Source organism: Vidua chalybeata, chromosome 21 (genome assembly GCF_026979565.1).
Source record: "Vidua chalybeata isolate OUT-0048 chromosome 21, bVidCha1 merged haplotype, whole genome shotgun sequence".
NCBI lineage: Eukaryota > Metazoa > Chordata > Aves > Passeriformes > Viduidae > Vidua > Vidua chalybeata.
The window spans coordinates 10,945,167-10,964,670 of record NC_071550.1 but is presented as its reverse complement, the minus strand read 5'-3'; the positions used below and the strand labels follow the sequence as shown (position 1 = coordinate 10,964,670).

Here is a 19,504-nt window from a genome sequence, read left to right as displayed (position 1 = left end):
GTCTGGCTTATAAACAAGGCATACAACTGGCAAAAGGAATACACACATTTAAGAAAGATCAATCATGGCATTTCCATGACAGCCAATGCAGAGTCCTGCAGCTACAGAAACCCATGCTCTCTGCACATTTCCAGGTATATTTTGTGAAAAGTAAGGTCTCACTAGCAATTTTGCTTCCTAGAGCTGTAGTATCAATTATAACCAGTAACATCTATTTGAGTTGCTAAAATCTGAAGCAAGACACACAGAATTCTAACTCCAGTGATTGTTGGTACCCATAGGCAGCCAATTCACGTTCAGGTGGCCTGAAGGTTGAGTAGCTCTGGATCAATATTTCCATGGAATACGAATAAGCAGTCTGATTTTCAGGAAGATGTCCCAAGAAATGGCTGCTTTTTGGAAATATCACAGGCTTTGAAGCAAAAGCTTGTACCTGGAGCAGCTCTGAATATAAAGCTGGAATAGGAGGACAATGCCTCAGAGTAGAAAATAACGTCATAGGATGGCATGAGAGTTTATCTAAGTGTTATTATCAAACCAGGAGGCATTTTCTATACAGAACTCACTCTTGGCTTAATGAAATGTTTCAAAATATTGTACAGACAGATTATGAATAAAGGAAAACTTTGATCCTTTGCTTCTGGAGAAAGACCCTTTTTTAACATTTATGCATGAAGCAAAATCAGCCTCTGTTTTCCTCACAGTAAATCCTGCTTAATTTCCTATGTGCCAGCTGGGCAGGAGGCGCTGGATGAACAGGAGACTCCCCCAGGTCAGCCCAGGCAGTGCCTTGCAGGACTGAAAGCACGGGGCAGTACAGCACCCACAGCACAAAAACTTCTGCTCAAACCACTACACCCCACTCATTAACTCAGTCCCTGAATATTTCTACAGATAATCAAACCAGGTAGGCTAAAGTCCAACCTGTGAATCACTTACCTGGCACCCAGGTGAGCCAGCTCCTCCCCCCAGGCACTGGCAGTGCAGGAGCTCTCCCTGTGCCCCTGCAGATGCTGGGACACAGATCAGCTACTGGAGGTCTGCACCTAATTCCTGCCCTGCACTTGGCAAGGCAACCACAGTGCCTTTCCACAATCAAGGCTTGCTGCAAAAGGGTAAGAGATATTTGCCTTCCCCAAGTTTTGTATGGGCCCAGGAGGCTGTTTGTTCTTTCCAGAAGTGCCATGTGAAGCAGTACATCAGGACTAACAGTTCAGAGGAGGGAGCCCTTAGGGTGACCTAGGGCCTAGCACTGGCACTTTGCTCCTGAGCTCTCCACCTCCTTCCCAGGAGCCAAACACGCCCTCAGTTAGGATGTGCTGGCCTGCTGAGTGATTCCCACAGAACTGACACCCTGCTGAGCAGCAGCAGTCCTGGCAGCTGGGGAGCTGAACCCCCTGACCCCACAGACCTGCTTTACAACCTTCTGGCTGAGGGGAAGGGCAGAATTTCTCAAAGAAAAACAACTGCATGAGACCCAGGAAAAACATATTTCCACATTTTTCTTGCTAGCTCACAACCAGGAAGTTCTTCCCTTTCATCACCAGTGTCACTCCTGATTATCCTGATCATGCAAGAGGATAATTGCTTTAGTGCTGTTTTGTTGGCTTTGGCGTGTGACTCATACCCAGCAGCATCTCACCCGAAGGAGCTCTGTGACAGCAAAAAGAATGCAAATGTATCCTTTCAACTTCCTAACTTGGATTAGCACAAACCACGGATCAAAGCACTCCAAAGATCTGTCCTGAGCTGCTATTTGACCACACACTCCATGGCCAGTGGCACACTGAGCACTGCTTTTTGACAAAATGATGGAGAGCCATGAAAAGGCTCCAATTGCAAGAAAGGTCATTTAAAACTAAGAATTATCACATTGTAGGTGGGTTCATCACCAGGAACTCACAGGCCCTCAGGCATTTTTTACCCTCATTCAATGACAGGATTCACTTCCTGTGCTCTGGATCACAGATCCTACAGTGCAAAGCAACTCTGTCACCCCTCATTCCCACCCCTCACACCTTTGAAGGATCTGAGCACAACTATTTGTCAATTTTTATTTCAGACTCCCTTTCTCAGGCTGTCAAACAGAGAAAAACTTGGTGACCTGTATAATCCAAGAAAGTGTTCCTTAGGGTCAGGAATGGTCATTCCTTACTTGGACCACACTTGATATTTGTAATTACCTATTACAACTGACACAGAAAAGCAACTTTATTCATTCTGAATAAGTAGTAACTCAGATTCTGCTACCTTTATTAATTCCTCCAGTACAAAATTTCTGAAGGTCCTACATTTTGCATCTAAAATGTAATTCTTCTAAGACCAGGCAATGTAAGAATCCTTCAATATTTGATGATTAAATTAGCGATTCAATTAACATCTGTAAATATTTGCCAACTACCAACTACCTCATAATGTTTATTCAACGTAGCCTGAGAGCATGAACATAGGAAAAACAAACTTTATTTTTCCTCTACAGTTTAACAGGGCCAACAGGGCAGGATTTAGACCTGAATGAAAGACTCTGAGGGCCTACATCACCAGTCTTGGACGGAAACTTCTCACAGCAGGAAACAGACTTCACAATGTCTTTAAAATGGGGGTTATCTTTTGAAATGTATCTTAAGAAAGTCAATGGAAAACATCCTAAATTAGTAGAAATTATTACTAAGACAATAGTACAGTGTTTTACAATGTAAAAGAAACACAAATGAAAGGCACAGTTTCAGCTACAGCTTTGCAAGTAGTTTTACAAAGTCAGGAACACTTCACTTTGAGTAAAGTCCATCAGCATCTGTACACAGTGCTGTCAATGCTGGCTGGGAAGCTCTACAGAAATGCAGCACACCAAGGTTAGAAGTGGGCCCTAGAAATAACCTATACACCTGTGGGTATAGCAAAGCCAGCCTCAGGTGTAGGTGTGTTCTACCCTAGGATTGCATCAGTGTTGAAAAAGCAGTGTCTGAGCCTTGGCGCAGGGAAAGAAATGCAGATACAGGTGAGATGGCTGGATCTTCCTCCAAACGCCCTTTTGCATGTACACATTTTGTACCTGTTCATGGATACAGTTAGATATGAGTAAGCCTCCTACAGTAAGTGCCAGACTCCCAGGCTGTATCCAACACAAGTGCTGTGTTACCTGCACCTATCAGAGAGGAAACCCAACTCTGATGCTTTAATGCATGATACTGCAGAAAGGCACAATTAACACTCAGTGATTCTTTACACTTGGGTATCTAGGAGAGAAGAATTTTTTTTCTTACTCTGATCTAAGTCTGTTTAGGCTGAAGCATTCAAACTCGATTTTGGAGATAGTTTCCACCATCCAACTTGTAAGCTCTGTGTTCATTCCTCAGTAACTGATGTGCAGACATCCTGAGAGGAAGGAAGAGGAGTGAGGGGAATGATGCCACAGCTAACATACACCATACCAGAGATTTGGCTGCAGATGGGAAACACCTCTGTGTGACCACAGCAGATCTGCTGGTGAACACATCCTGTGGCTTTGTGAGCATTATCACGAGACTTGGGCATCATGGTATCACCTGGCAATTCAAATTTGGTGGTGAATTAGACACAGCACTCAATTTGGTGCTCACCCCACTGCACAAGGTGTTCTCCCAGATGGGAGGAGTTGGGTAGTACCTGATTCAACAGAAGATCAGAGTGAGGCAGATGGACAATGTCTGATAATGACTAACAACTGCTGACCTTTTTTGTACAGCATACTCAGTCTTACAGAGCACTTTCATAATGAATCAGGAGTTCATCCCACAAGGCTGTGGCATTCTTGATCAGCAACCTGAATGCTGGACTTAATGCACCATTGAACCACAACCTTATGCAACTTCAGTGCCTGCAGTGTCTTTTCCAGGTGGGATGCAGGGGTTTCACAGCCGCTTGCAACCAGTAAAAAAAAATTAAAACCACACCTGATCACTCAGACTGTAGCAAGAACTTAAAAAAGGCACTGGCACTTCTGTGCTTCAGTAAGCCAGTCTAGAGGTAACAGTACTACAATAATTTTTGAAATCCTCCCCAGTCACCAGAATGTCTTTATATTTTCATCAGTGAAATCCAGTTTGCACCATGTATCCACTTCTAGGCAACACAGTAACACCCAAAGCAGAGTGGGCCTCAGAGACAGATTTATACAACAACCCCTTCCTTATTAACATGTCAAGCATATTACACATTTTTCAAATACTTCAGACCACCTATTAAACACTTCCCTTGAATTGTGGCTTCCACAGACATATTCTTTAGCACTTATAACATAGAGCATCTGACAAAATTAAAAACATGACTAAGAAACTATGAATAATAAATTAAAAAGCATGAAGAGAGACCATTTTGTTCCCAAGCAGACAGAGAAGAAAAAAGCAAATGAGGCTGTGGTGAAATTTCCTCCCCCAAGGCACTGTCCCATGACTGTCACTCCCTCCACCCTCTTCCATCTTACTTTTGTAATTCCAGTGGATGCTGGTGACTTGGATCTCCTGAGTTGGAATATATTCCTCAATAAATTTCTTTCCCTGCAGTCGGTGCCAGAGGGTGGTTTTCCCAGTGTTCCTGTCCCCCCGGATGACAATTTTCACTGGAGAAAAGAGCAAGCAGACAAATAAAGTGATTAAACACAACTTGAAGAATGCTGTGAAAAGCATGCTAACTTTTTGCAGGCATTATTCAGATATAATTAGTCCTCCCATACTACACAGGCATGATTGGGGTTCGTTAGAAAAAATGAGCCTCAGTCATTTAAATCAGTGTTTATTCAGTAACTCACACCAGCTCAGTAGAACGAACCAACAGCAAGGTTGAATCTTCAGAATCTGCACAACTCCAGCCAGCTGAGCCTCTGCTGTTTGACAGACACACTTGACCCCTTAAGCAAACCAGGAGCAGTTTGGTTCAGGCTTTCAAGGAAGCAAAGGGCTGAGCCACGGCTGGACCAAGAATTCCTCTAGGAAAGGCAGAGAGGAGCAGTGACACAGCCAGCATTAGGGCACATGAGCTTGGAACACCACACCAACCATGGATTAACACAAGAATACCAGGTGGCTTTTCCAAAACTCATTTATCAAGGAACAAAGAAAGATGTGGGTACAAGGAGTCTCCTGCACACCCTTCCCATTGAATGCAATCAGACTGTGAGCTTCCACGTTATCCCGTCAACATGACAGACGGGATGAGCCTATGAGCCTTCCCTGAGCTCTCTGTGCCCGGCGGTGCGGCTGCATGGTGGGGACCTCTCTTGAAGATGGGACACCTCTTAAGCTTCTCCTTGAGGCAGAGACCTTTTAGCCCAGACAGACTGGGAGTCTAATCTGAGCTCTTTCTGAACTGTGGCTGGACTGTCTGCCTGTGAGTCTCCCCTTCAACTGGAACACCTCTCTAGGTCTGAGGTCCCTTACCTGGGAATGAGAGATCCCTCCTTGCCCAACACATCCTCAGTAAGGAAATGATGGCATGTGGAATCAATACTAATGAAATTGATACTCAGTATTATTATAAACTCTGTATAGATAAGTCCATTAGACATAAACTGTCCAAGTCCAAGTCTGAGACTAAGATCGGACCCAGAAGCACCTAAGCTCCATTAAGGAGTTTAGAAAGGGGTCCCCTCTGAGCCTCATAACTCAACAGGAGGGTCTCTGTGTCACTCATTCCACCTCAATTCTAAGTCGATTTTCCTCGGGGTGCTTCATGCATGTGGTCAGTAACAGAGTGAACATTGCCATCGACCTTTGTCAAGTTGCACTTGAACAATATCATATCTAGACCACTTTTGCTTGTACAGCTGCTGTTGATTCTTTAAGTGATCTAAATCACCCATTTGCAACAACCTCCCATCCTCCTGCCTTCTCTACCTCTCCCTGGCCCTTACTCCTACTTCGTCATACCCTATTCCATTGCTGGCCTTTTATGACGGGCTCTTCCTTCCATTATGTCCTCTGTCATTTCCCTTTCTCCTTAAACACTTTTCATGCCTCGAGACACTAGAATCACAGAATGATTTAGGTTGGAAAGGACCTTTAAGAGCAAGTATTCCAACATTCCCTTAGCACTACCAAGACCATCAGTAAACCATGTCCCCAGGTGCCACATCCACATGGTTTTTAAATCCCTCCAGGGATGGGGACTCCACCACTGCCTCGAGCAGCCTGTGCCAGGGCTGGACAACTCTTTCTGCGAAGAAATTTTCCCTAATAGCCAGTCTAAACCTCCCCACGCACAACTTGAGGTTGTTTTCTCTCCTGTTACTTGTTAGAGGAGGCTGATGCTCGCCTGGCTACAACCTCCTGTCACCAGGCCCTTGTGTTGGTTGCTTCAGTTTAGACAGAAACTCTTTCAAACTCTTCCAGGGAAAGCAAGTGTCCAAAATACCAAAATTGTAACAATTAATATCATGAACTTTCCAGAGTCAATTCAAACGTTACCTTGCTCTTTCTGAAAACACTACCTCGTATTTTCTAAATTTTCTGTTACATTGTGGAAATTCTTTTTTTAATGCCATCTTTGTTTTTACTGGCAACCACATAGCTACTGGAAAACATAAGCTGACCAAACTGAATTTTTATTATTGTGTTTTGATTTGGAGCTACGATCCCCTGGAAAATGGGCCACCTCAGAGACATCTAATGGCAGTCAGGTGATTAACATTAGGTTATGCATCATTATTTAGGCAAGGAGACCTGAGACAGAAGGCTGCCTCTGCTGCAGTTCAGGAGCTGCTGCAGTCATTTCAGAAAAGAGCTGAAGAGGTCAACTTGAAGATAATGTCTGTGGAGGAATTCTGTCTATTGCTGCAGTTCCACTGTGCTTTTTTTTTTTTGTAGTACACAGAGGTTTATTCTTTTTCAGAGCTGTTTATTATTTTCCAAAATTACTTACCACACCAGGATAATAAAGGCAAAAATTAACACGGTATTTATAGGCTGACTTCACTTAAAGGTCCCAGAGCATCAGTGCAGACACAACAAACCAGTTCCTGCATTTCTGGTCACCTTGTGCGTGGGTGTTTCCTACTTACAGATGGTACAACAATCAAGCCAGTCCATAGCATAGGCAGAATGAGATTCCATTTGTCCCCTTTCAAACCCAAACCTTTCCAAGTGCTCTCACTGCCTGCCCTAAAATGTTCAAATTCATATCCCCCCCCTCGCCCCAGAATGCAGCATGAGATACCAAAACAGTGAGTTTTAAGGGACAAATAGACCCTTCCCTAAACAGTCAGGCTGCTTTCAAGGTGCACTTTCAGGATCACTACCAGATGATGTGGTTGTGAGCTCACCCCAGAAGGGACAGTCTTACTTCATGCCAACACCATTTTTTATGCACTTAAACATGGAGCTGGATCAAGAAATTGAACTGGCTGAAAAATAACCTCAAAACTATCCATTTTCAGTTTTCTTCTCTAGCTCCACTGCCCAGCTGAATGAGCAGCGTGAGCAGCACATGGAAGGCACGGTTGGAGTGCAAGGGAATCCCCCCCAGCCCTAATCAGCTCACATTTAGATCAGTGCAAGGTGCTTGTGGCACCACACGCTCAGTCTGAGCAGGTCCAAGGGCCCCTTCCAGCTCCAGCACTCTCCACTAGAATCTCTCTTCTCTTACATAGTGCACAATTTCCCACTGACTCTTCTCCTGAAGAAAGAAAAAGTCTTCAAAAATGGAACAGGAAGAAGGCAGGTGACACAAATCGCTTTTAGCAAAGCGAAGTCTGTATCTGGGACTTTGGCTGGGGCAGGTGTGCTCAGTGACAGGCACCTGCAAGGGACGAAGGCCTGAGTGAGCTTCCATGCACAGTCAGGTTGGTGCATCATAGGCCTGGGCTGTGGCTGAATGTGGAAAGAGGAACAATAATTACAGGCGAGGTTAATTCTATCAAGCAAAACTGTTGCCTTATTTTCATTTGAAGTTAAATTGGTACTTACTGCAAACAGCCAGAGGTTTGTAGCAAAGACAGAAGAATTATCTGTGGGGAGAAGGGTAGGGATGGGGAATAGATCAAGAGGCAAGGAAAAAGCTAAATAAATCACTTTATTCATATTGTCATTGCATCAGGAAAACCAGAGGGATTTCCATTCTCCAGATGGGGAAATGGAAGCAGAGCATTGATGATACAGGCCCAGAGAACAGGTCTGAGACCAACTCAGAACTAGAAATCAGGAATTCCCAGCTTTGCCCACATTCCTCTAGGACTCTGCAGGAAAGATCCTGAAACTAATAACCCCACAGAGAGGGTCATAACCTTACCCTCATTACAGTATTTGGGATTTCAACTGAAATGCTTTGAGCCTGCTCTGCAGAAGCCCCCCCCGCCCCCAAGCACACTTCCCATAGGAAGCAGCAGGCCAGCAGCAGGCAAAGCAGGGCTGGCACATGCTGCACAAATACCTGTGTCAGCCATAGGAGAAAACAAGAGAAGGTGGGAAGCAGCAGGAAGAGGAGAAGCCTTCCTTTTGGGAGTCATGCTGAGTGAAGATACTTAACAATGAGTCTGGGAACTACAACTCCAAAGCAACACAAAAGAAGTAAGGACTATAATGCTTACTAAAAAGGTACATGGTATTAATTAAGTTTTGTCTTTTAAGGAATATGTTAGGCAGAAAAAATTAATAAGGAGAGGGAGTGGGGGGGAATTCTTGGAGCTACTGCCTTTGGTATCCCAGCACTGGTGACTGTTCAGCCTGTGCTCGAGGCACACACAGCAGTGGCGTTTGTCAAGTGACACTCTGGATGCAGTGTGTAAAGCTCAAAGCAAAGGTTCCATGTCTGGGGAATAGAATGGATGAACATTTGGCACCTCCCATGTCTTTTGTTCCAGTCCCTGATCAGCAAATCCCAGAACCATTGTTTGCCCATCACTGCCTTACATAAATGGTCATGTTTGAGCACCCTGGTGCTCCAAATTAAGTTCTGCAACTGCTCTTGTAATTTGTTGAAACAAGCAGTGCTGCCAAAGGGATGAGAGCCACTTCCTCTTACTTGCTCTTGCCATGCTCCCTCACAGGGCCAGCACAGCCCTTGGAACAGCAATGCAGCACACCTGATCCAGGGTATCCCAAGCAGGAAAACAAGAGCAAGTTTTCACAAAGACTGGTTCCCAAGCCCTGTAATCATGATCCCTTGTAAAGATTCCAGTATGACATACATGGCACAGACCCAAGTCATTTTCAGCTCTGTGCTTTCTGAGTGCTCAGGGAACTCTGGTGTTAACTGGATGCAAACCACAGCAGCTCAATGCAGATGGTACAGTGTGTGTGTGTGCTGGAATGCAGTATGGAAATGCTTTTGTTTTACAATAGGATGTCCCAAGCAAACAACAAAGCATGACTGCTGCCAAAGGCTGGTCTCTGCTCTCATAATTTCGTTAGAAATCTAAACCTTCCCACCCCACAATGCTCTTCCTTTTGAAAAGTTGACTGTGTAGGTGAGGGACCATCAAAACAAATCATTCAGGTTCCACTCAGTGCTCTATTCTACCCAGGGTCTGTAACTATCAGTGCCATTAAAACACCTCACAGCCTTCAGCATCACCTCAAACATGGGGCTATCTGTTACAGAATGTACCTGAGAGCTGCAGGGCTGGCACAGCAGGGGCTGCTCTGAGCCCTGGGAGGCACCCAGAGCCAGGTACAAGGCCTGTGTCCCAGCCTGCTTTATCAGTGAACAACCCAACATATTCTCTGGATACTAAGTATATTTCTGGGAAGGAAACAGGCTTCATTCGGGATCTGTAGTGCTCTAATGCAGCAAAGAAACATTTCTGTAAAACAAATCGCAGCACCCCTTGGTTTAGGTTCAGGCAGCTTTCAGGGAAACAGAGGAGTTGTAAAGGTCTGTGTGCTAACAGTGGCTCCAAATCACATCCTGCACTCCTCTGCTGAATGTCAGGAATTTGCCAAGAAAGAAGTGGCAATGCACAGGATTTGCAGTTCTGCCCTTCCTGACCAATGGCCCTTGTAATGACATTCCTTCACAGCCCACCTTCAACTGAGACCACCTCACCACATTGGAACGCTCCCCATCTCCCCAGTGCTATGGCTATGGAGGGTACCCTTACTGTCGTAAGCCAGCCTGTATCTCCTATAAATATTACATAACAGTGATGCTGGGAAGAGTTACTATGGAGATTGGAAAGCCTGCCTTAAGGCAGTGACAGAAAGCTGGGGGTTTCAGCTATAAAGCAGTAACTAGAACACAAGTCCTGGCAAGACAGATCACAAAACAAAAATCTTTCCTGAGGCTTTCACTAATAAGACAAAAAGCAGCGAAGCTACAGTTAGCATTTTTGGCCTTGCACAAATGGCAGACAGGTGCCCATCCACAGGTCCGGCATGATGCAGTCACCATGGAGCAGAGCTGGTCCCATCCTGTGCCAGCAGGATGCAGCTGATCCCTTCCATCTGCAGCACAAATCTCCCCTGTCTGAGAAGCCAGCTCCTGGCTCTTACATAATTCACAAGCTGGTATTAGCTACCTGATCTCTGGCACTCAGCTGCCTATGCAGCACGCAGGTCTTCTGGGCTGTGGCCACATGAAGCCTCTGCACAAACCAACAGTCTGAGACCAGCAGATCTCCAGTACGTGTTTAAGGACGCAGTGCTGTGTTCCAAGACAGCACCTTCACCCTCACCCCCATCTTTCACTGGAAACCCAGTCTCAACAATCACACTTCTATTTTTCACATTCAGGATGGCTTGCTAAGACACTAATTTTATAAATTAAACAGCACTGGCATATCTGCAGATGTGCTAGGGATAAAGGCAGCAAATGCTCTCTCTAGTAAAGCAGAGTACTTAGAAACCTCAGTCCCAAAGCACAGCCATCAGCCATAATATTAAACAAAGAAAAAAACACCCCAAAATCCAAAGTGGAACTTCTCCATCACATTCTGTTTCAGACCAAGATCCAAGAGAAGCTCTATTCCTCCAACACGTGTGCCTTCACAGAAATTATCCAGTGCCACATTCACAAATCAGTCTTTTTCCCACCTGCCAATCTCTCAGCCTTCTGCAATCTGCCTCCCCTGCCTGCCTGGATCCACACAGACGAGCTGGTACTTGCAGCGCTCTCTGGAACCAGCTCTATTTTCAGCACGAATGACATAACTGCTGTCCCTATCTCACAATTGTTACTTTGGGACGTATTTCACATACTTGCAGTGCCCTCCTGAAACGCTATACTAGAAATCACCTTTACTGAGCTCCAAAGGAAAAATGCAGCCGTAAACCTCAACACTGACAGAAAAAGAATTCTGAAAGCGTTCCTCTACAAAAGAGCAAATGTATCAGAAAAGATAGGGTGAAATGATATACCAAGGGCACACGGAGGTATTCACTGCCCACCTTTTACTAAAGCCTGGCAGGGCTGAGCTTTTTAATAGACGCTTATCATACATCCACTACAGCGTAATTACAAGCACCATTATCCTGTGCTGCAGGGAAGATCACCCACGCACTCAGGGGGGGGAGTTACCCTCTTGATGCTCGAACTACCACAAACTGATATACCAGGCACTCTCTCTTGTGCCACGGCCGGCAGGAAGCGCTCAGGGACGCTGCTGCACCGCGGGTCCCGAGTCCTGCGCCGAAAGACAAAAGTTTCCCATCTCTCACTCCTCCAATGACCTCCAACATTTAATTCCAAACTTGGCTTTGAGCGAATACGGATAAAAGCACCAACCTGCACAAAGAAAGCACACGCACTCCCAGCCCACTCTGAGGTCCCCGGGCACCCCACGGGGCACCAGACAGGGCCGCCCGCCTCCCCCCGGGCTGGCCCAGCCGCCCCGGCCCAGTGCTCCGACTCACTGTTATACTGGACTCCCTTGGCGAACCTCCTCTGCAGCGCCTGGTTCATGGACTGCAGCCCCGCAGGGATGTTTTTGTCGCGGACCGCAGCCTGGTCCGAGCCCACCAGCTTCTTCAGGGCCGAGAACATCTTCGTGGTCCCACACCTGCACCCCGGGGAACGGGCCGAGCGCGGGCTCAGGAGCCGGGCAGCCGCGGCGGAGGCACGGGGCGCTCAGAGCTGCGGCGGGGCCGGCCCGGCCATGCGAGGCGGAGGTGTGCGGGCCCGGCCCGGCAGGAGGAAGCTGCGCCGGGGAAGGGCTGGCACTACCGGGGCATGTCCCGGCGCGGGACGGTGAAGCCGGTGCCGAGGTCCGGCACGGGGCGGTGGGGCCGGGCCGCTCAGCCCAACCGGGGACCGGGGCCGGGGGCCGGGCGTGGGAAGCGGAGGCGGCGCGGGGCTCCCGCCGCCGCCATCTTGGCTCTTCCGCCTCACCGCGGGGGGCTGGGGCACGCGCGGCGCGGGTACGGCGGCCGGCGGGGGACAGAAGGGCGCGGAACACCGTCGCCGCCGCGACCCCCGGGAACTCCCCCCCGTGACCCCCTCGAAGGCCGAGTGCAGCCCAACATGGCCGAGACCCCCGCAGCGTGACCAACATAACCCCGGCTGTGCCCTCCTGGGGCCACCACAGCCCCCCAAGACTCTCGCAATCCCCTCTTGGCAGCTTCACAGCCCACCCACCCGTGACCCCCATAACCCCTCACAAGGCCACCGCAGCATCCCTGAGACTACCCCCAAAACACCTCTAATCCCTTCCTGGCACCCCTGTGCCTCCTGGGACTGCCATAACCCGTGTCGTCTGCTCCTATGCCAGCCCCATTTTCCCGTGACCCTCGTAACCCCGTAACTCTCCTGTGACCCTCAGGGTCCTCTCCGACACCCCGTAATCCCATGCTGCAAACCCAATATAACCCCCCCTCCCCCCCCCCCCCCCCGTGATTGCCCACTCCCCGTGCCCCCCCATCTCGGCCGCACAGGGGTCGCCCTGGTCCCACCGTAACCCCGAGACTGCAATCATTCCCCGTTAGGGAGGAGCAGACACTTGTACCCTCCCTCGCTGTCCCCTTCCCAGCAGCCCAACCCCGTCTCCTGGGAAATGGGGGCTGGAGCCCATCCAGCGGGACCCTGAGCCTCTCGGTGCCCCCCCAGCCCTATGTGGGCAGAGGGCAGCGGCCTGAGGAAGGGTCAGAGACTCAGTGGGGAGAACCCAGTAACCCCACAGAGGTGGGGATACCGACCAGAGAGGACCCCACAGCATCCCCTGCCCCTCCTGTGCCCCCCACCCTGCTCCCCACCAGCCTGAGGATTGACACTGGGCTCTTTGTTCACATGAGAGACATTTACTGCTGGATGTATCTCCTGGGCTGCCACAGCTGTTAGCACTGTCCTGCAGGACCCTGGTGCTGGATGCCGGCCCCTCATCCTCTGCCTGCATCAGTTTGAGAGCTGCAGGAACTCCTCATCCTCTGCAAGTGGAGAGATGCAGCAGGTGATGGACAGACCCCCAGACCCTCATCACCCTGCAGTCACGGATGATGGATGCTGCTTCCCATGTTGTCCCTGCCCGCAGGGATGGATGAGGGCAGCAGCCTAGACCATCTGTGCACACCCGCACTTTGTGTGCCACCACGTGCCATGGTGGCATTAGTGTACTTTAAATTGCTGGCAGGGATTATAAAAGATGGGTTCTACTCTAAGACAGGCTCCATCTCCCATCTCTGGGGTCAGGCCAAGTCCATCCTGGACCCATCCAGAGTCAGGACAGATCAAGCCAGAACTGGGACAGCTCTGTCCCCAGCCCAGGCAGAGCCAGTGTGGGACAGGAGATGTTGCAGGCTGCTGCCCTGGGGTGGGGGCCAAGGGGAGTACCTGCCAGCTGAGGAGCCCCGCAGTACTCCTTGCACTCCTTCTCCGAGTAGAACTGGTTCCCGTTGCCCTTGCAGCCCCCATAGCTGAAGGTGATGCACTTGCCCTGGGCTGCATCGAAGGCCCAGCGTGTCATCATTGCCTGGCAGGGACCCGGGACAATGGGCAGCCTGCAGGCAGCTACAGGGACAGGAGCAGCGTGAGGTGGGGGGTCCAGGGACCCCGACACCTCCCACATGGATGCTAGACACATGGCATTCGAGGCAATGCTCAGATCCTTTGTGATGCCTCAGCAAAGACACCTCCAGTGCCCCAGCCCAGCTGGGATTCTCACCCTCGGTCCGGCATGCCTGCAGGCACTCCTTTTCAGAGTAGAAGTTGTTGCCGTTGCCCAGACAGCCTCCATAGTGGAAAGTTTCACAGGCCATGGAGGAGGAGTTGTAGAAGAAGCGGGAGAGCATCCCGCTGCAGGGCCCAGGGTCCCGGCTCAGCCGGCACGAGTCTGTGGACCAGCACACCGCAGGTCACAGGCAAATGGGAGTGCAGGCCAGGGGGGTCCCGATGCAGCCCCCTCCCCTGTGACCTACCTTCCTTATTGCCAACATAAGTGGGCAGGGGTCCTGCTGCTGAGCCCTCCTCCAGGGGTAGGACTGCTCTCCGTGCCCTCTGCACCAGTAAGGAAGCACAGAGCTGCCATCAGTCGCTGCCTGTGGGACCTGCTGCCCACCCCCTTGTCCTGAGGGTGGGCTGTGGCAGGGGCGCCTCAGGCTCCAACCCTCCTTTGTGCTCCCAGCACGTCTCCAGTCACTGATCTTGGGTCTGCAGGCTGTGATCCCTCCACACCTCATGATCTTTCCAGCCCTGTGCTCTTCCAGGGTGGGGTCCATAATCCCAGGTTGTGGATTAAGACACCCAAAGTGCCCAAGTCATGCCTCGTGCTGGGGATGTGCCTCAACGATGTGTTACCTGCTCTTGAGTCAACTGTTGTTGACTCAGACATACAACTCAGACATACTCAGTCAACTCAGACATAGGGTTGTTTCTCCTATGAAAGTCCCATTCCCCCTGGAAAATCTTTCAACACTCAACCCTGAGAGGCTGGGAGGTGCTGAGTGATGGAAGTTGAAGGACCAGTGGGTGCTAAGCTTCCCCATCCCTGGAGAAGGGCCCTGTGGCTGGGACACACACAGACAGGCAAGGAGCAAGGAAACATCATCAACCTTCACACTGTGAGAAAAATCAGAGTAGGAAAAGTCTCCCACCTGGAAATAAGCTCTTGTGCCCACCTGGCTACCAGGACCCTCCCCCTGCAGCCTGCGCCTGCCCTGCCCCCATCCCTGAAGGCAAAGCCCATCAGCAGAGGTGGAAGAGCAACTCCCAAGATGGTCAGTGGAGCCACTGCCCAAACAACATATCCTGCCCATGGAGCCTTCTCCCTGGACACCCGATCTCCAGTGAGTTTGGCTTGGAAGGGATGTCTCTGGCCTTGATCCACTTCAGAAGGTCTCAGCTGGCCCACTCACCTGGGGAGCATTTTCAGTCTCTTGAGGAACACATTCACCTGGCCCAGAAGCAGGAGAGCAGATGAACAGTGTGAAAGGAGAGGTGTCCTGACAAACCTCAGTGAGTCCAGCACTGTGTACATGCAGGACCCTGGGCAAGGGGACACCATCCCAGTTCCAACCAACGTTATTCCCCTCTTTCTGCTTTCCACCTCCCACTCACAGAAGCACCATCTTAAAATGCCCATCTCACTGAAATCCCCGCACCCCCCTGGTTTCCCCCAAAATCCTACACACACACCCATACGCATACCCACGCTGCATCATGCTAGCCCCTTCTGAACCCCAGACTGAGCAAGGAGCCTCCCAGGTGCTGGCAGCACCCACCTGGAGACCAGACACAAGTGTCCCATGCCCTCATCCCAGCACAGTGGTGTGGTTGCATTGACCTGACAGCCCAGCACGGACCCCTCTGGAAGCTGATTTCTCTGGTAGAATCCTGATACATGGCCTTATTTCATTTTCATCCCATGCTACCAAAGCATTTGTCTCTCCTTCCTCCCTCCTGACCATCCCCCATCTCCCCAGCTTGGCAGAAGGAGCAGCTGGAGTGCTCTGGCAGCATGAGAGGCATATGCTCCATGGGAGGTTACCTCTGTTGGCCAGGATGAAGATGGAGTCTTCAGGGATGCCCATCTCCAGAGCCAACTGATGGAAAGACTCAATGAGGTCCTCCCGTAGCTCCGGACTCCTCCCTGGGAAAGAGATTGGGCTGTGAGCAGGGTCAGTGTGGGAGTTCAGTCCCCAAGCACCCACTGAGCTCAGGTGGCTGCAGGCAGGTGCAACACCAGACTCCTGGTCCTTCCCAACATAGAATCAGGGAAGCAAAGACTGAGCCCAACCATTGACCCAGCACTGCCATGTCCACCCTAAAACATGTCCCTGAGCTCCACATCTACATGTTTTTTGAACCCTTCCAGGCACAGTGATGTTACTGCTTCCCTGGGCAGCCCGCTGTTCTTGATCAAGGACTTGGACAAACAGGGTTTAATGTTTCTTAATCATGGAAGACAGCATCTCCTGCCACTTCAGGGCTAGGTTTCCTCTAAGCAGATATCACCACCTTCATCCCAAACATGATGCTGGTTTGGATGTTCACATCTGTGCCTGATGTGACTCTCATGGAGCCATGAGACTCCACCTCTGCCATGCCAAAGATGAGGTGGTCTAAGCCACCATTTCCAAAGCCTGTGGTCAGGTCCCTTAAGGCCAAGGGAGCTGAGAGTACCTTAGGCGGTGTTTTTGAGCTGTGCTGGTCCACCCTAGAGCCTGTTTGCCCTCAAGTACCATGGCCAGACATACCATACAGCTTCAGGGTGGTGCTTGGACCAAAACTGCTTTTCTTCTTCATCAGAATGACAGCATATTCATCATAGTTGGTACGGAGCACATAGGACTGGATAGATACATCCCATCCTGAGTGAGACAGAGACACAGGGATGTCAGTCCTGCCCCTCATGGTGAGATGGAGCAGTGTAGGACAGCCCCAAAGCTGGGAGCTGAAATCAGGCATCTAATTAAAAAAACATGATTTTTTGGGAAGCAGACTCAGATACAACCATGAGTCCCTTTAGGCTCACGAGTCTCATAGCTGAGGAGATTGGAAACCAAGAGCTGCAAACAACTGAGATACCACTAATGCTTCTGAAGTGTGGCTGGTCCCTGCCCCAGCCTGGGACCCTGTGGACAGGAGTGACCTGCTGCAACATCTCATCATCCTGTGGCTGTGCATGGACAGTGCTCAAACAGCCCTTTCCCTGCAGCTTTATTCTATACTTTGGCTGGAAATGTCCACATCGGAGACCACTCCACTCCACTCCACTCCACTCCACTCCACTCCACATTGCCGAGTGGCCTCTGAGCCCTGCTCTTTTGAATCCCTTCCACCTCTGCCAGCTGTCCCCAGAGCTGGTCCCCATCTCCCAGCCATACCTCACCCCAACTCACTGGGGTTGTAGTAGGTGTATTTTCCAGGGGTGCTGGTTTTCTGGTACTCCCCTGAGACTAGTGTGCAGTCACCTTGCCTGGAGAGAGGAAGAAAACAATCAGCTGCTTGGAGGGATTATTTTCCCTGGTTATGGCATGAAAATCATGTCTGGGGCACCAAGGACATGGTGCAGGACCCCTGAAATAGTGCTGCCCAAGGTATTGGGTATTTGAACCCATTCCATCCCCTCCTCAGGGCTTGGATGCCAGGCAGAGCAAGTAACCCCCGTGTCCCTCCCAACCCCTGGGAGAGGGAGCACCCCTGGGTGGGGTGGCTTTGGAGGAGGCTCCAGCACCTCCAACAGTGCTCCCAGCAGTGCCCCATACCGCAGCCTGGTGCTGGTAGTGCTGATCTGGTCGGCGCTGGGGCCAGGGCCCAGCACCAGCGTGCCCATACTGAACTTCTCCTTGTAGTTCTTCATCCATTTGCAAGTCGTGCCAATGGCGATGTCGAACCACTTCCCGTGCATCTGCAGGGAGAAGAGAGACACGTCTGCACCGTGAGCCCTCCTCACCAAGGTGGGACATCACCTGGTTTTGTGCAGAGTCAAAATATTCCTGATGCAGGGAGAAACTGGGAGGTGATGATGCAGGGTGTAGAGGCCAGAGCTGCTGCAGGATTTGGGAAGTGTATCAGCATTGAGCAGAATTTTCCTTGGTTTCCTGACTAGGAGGCAGGGCTGGAGGCATCAGGCTGGCATCCCCCCATGTATACCAGTGAGACCCAGATCTGGGCACATGTGCAGGGTTGTATGAAGCCTGGCAGGGGACAGGGTGTGTTGTGGGGGATCTCCCAGGCAGCCTGCATCCCTGCATGCTGAACCACAGACTTTCCACAGGACTCATCTGCCCTGGGGCTCGGACTGCAGCCACCCTGCCTGGGGTTTGCCAGGATGAAGCCACCCCAGAGGCTGGCACCTCCTGAGTGACACCCAGGGAGTGCCACACTGCCAATGGCTGTCCCACACAGCCTGGCATGGGCATAGGCATTATTGCCCTTCTTTCTGGAGGAAAATGAAAGAAAGCTTACCCCATCCCTTTTGCCCCCAGAATTAAGGGACCATAAGCTGCCATTACCCGCTCAGCCTCAAAATTCTCCTGCACTTGGATATCTTCATCCTGGTCTCCGATGGGGGTTCCATGAGCCACAGTGAAGAGGAGGAGGGAAAAGAAACCCCAAATAATCATGGCTGGTGGCTTCGGAGTGCTGCTGAGCCTCAGCACTTCAGTGGGACCCCGGACTCTGCACTGCCCCCACTGTGCAGCACTGTGACCTTCAGACCAGGGCCAGCGGGGCCAGCCACCCTGCGGGGGGGCTTCCGGGGGACGTGGGGTGTACGGCCCGGGGAGCGCCACTGCCCTTGGTGGTGCTGGGGATTTGCAGGAGTGGAGCACCCTAGCAGCCACACCAGGCTGAGCTCCTCACCCTTGCCTGTTCCTACACCATAGGGCCAGGAGCTGTCTTTCTCCTTTGTTCTATGTTGAGATTCATATTCCTGCTCTGTCATCCTACAAAGAGCCCCCAACCCTGATGGACCAGTCAGACCCTGTGGTGAGGAGAGCACTGAGGGATGCCCAGCACTTACCCCAGGTTACCTAACCAGTGCCCATAGGGAACAGAGCCTGAGTTTCCTGCTCCCCTTTTGGACCCCTTCCTGGCAGTCCCAAGCTGATGGCCAACATCCAGGATCTGGCTGGGTGTGACCCATCCCACAGTCGAGAATCCCTGGGCCGGGAGGAGCGGGAAATGCTGGGCCATCCTTAACCCGTCCCAGCAGTGTTTGCCTTCGTGGGATGATTAACAGAAACCAAACAGCCCGAGGGAAACTGCAAACAGAGCAAAGGGCAGGAGCCCCTCTTCAGGTGGCCACGGCCCAATATTTGTGGAGAAGGGCCAGAGCTGGCGGCACACTGGCAGAAGTCAGCCGGACTTTCACCCTCCACTCCCTCGCGGTCACTGACGGACTCTTGGATAAGGACCAGCAGGTGCTGCTGCCCGGGCATGGGGCTGCTGGTGGTCATGGCAGAGATAGCCTGGACATGTCCACAAACAGATCTTCCTGCCACATCCCGGTGTGTCTGGAGCGCGGGGCAGACGCAGGGCAGACGCGGATCTGCAGCATAGACGCCTTCGGTAGCCCCCCTCCTCCTCTCCCCGCCTACTCTCTCTTGAGGAGCAGCAAAACCCTGGACTCCAGCCCCCAAGCCGGGGATCCCTCCCCGGAATCCCC

At 50.8% G+C, this 19,504-nt stretch overlaps 2 protein-coding genes across 4 annotated transcripts in view; both read right to left on the bottom strand.

Annotated features, from left to right (window-relative positions):
• Nucleotides 1-12,281, bottom strand: part of RABL6 (RAB, member RAS oncogene family like 6) — a 53,644-nt gene extending 41,363 nt beyond the window's left edge. For 2 of the 3 annotated variants that reach the window (XM_053962106.1, XM_053962107.1), the window contains exons 1-2: nucleotides 11,820-12,281; nucleotides 4,463-4,597 (exon numbers count right to left, since the gene is read on the bottom strand). In XM_053962106.1, coding sequence (XP_053818081.1) covers nucleotides 4,463-4,597; nucleotides 11,820-11,949 — 265 coding nt within the window. In that variant the 5' untranslated portion in view covers nucleotides 11,950-12,281. Of the gene's footprint in view, nucleotides 1-3,263; nucleotides 3,376-4,462; nucleotides 4,598-11,819 lie in introns of those variants that run through there. The other variant, XM_053962108.1, reaches the window with a different exon arrangement.
• Nucleotides 12,282-13,177: 896 nt separating this feature from the next.
• On the bottom strand, nucleotides 13,178-18,536 carry AMBP (alpha-1-microglobulin/bikunin precursor). The gene is made up of 10 exons (XM_053962208.1): nucleotides 18,351-18,536; nucleotides 17,601-17,743; nucleotides 17,235-17,311; nucleotides 16,590-16,703; nucleotides 15,881-15,982; nucleotides 15,249-15,286; nucleotides 14,313-14,391; nucleotides 14,060-14,227; nucleotides 13,729-13,905; nucleotides 13,178-13,325 (listed from the first exon to the last, which is right to left on the bottom strand). The coding sequence occupies exons 1-10, from the start codon at nucleotides 18,459-18,461 to the stop codon at nucleotides 13,294-13,296; spliced, it is 1,041 nt and encodes a 346-aa protein (XP_053818183.1). The 5' UTR covers nucleotides 18,462-18,536; the 3' UTR covers nucleotides 13,178-13,293.
• Between the last annotated feature and the right edge of the window lie 968 nt (nucleotides 18,537-19,504).

Excerpts from the sequence above, each read along its gene's own strand:
- AMBP (XM_053962208.1), bottom strand. The coding sequence starts at position 18,461 with ATGATTATTTGGGGTTTCTTTTCCCTCCTCCTCTTCACTGTGGCTCAT. Across the intron at positions 17,744-18,350 it reads AGAATTTTGAGGCTGAGCGG|ATGCACGGGAAGTGGTTCGA; the intron begins GTAATGGCAGCT and ends TTCTCCCTGCAG. Across the intron at positions 15,287-15,880 it reads CTTCATCCTGGCCAACAGAG|GTGAATGTGTTCCTCAAGAG; the intron begins GTAACCTCCCAT and ends CTTCTGGGCCAG.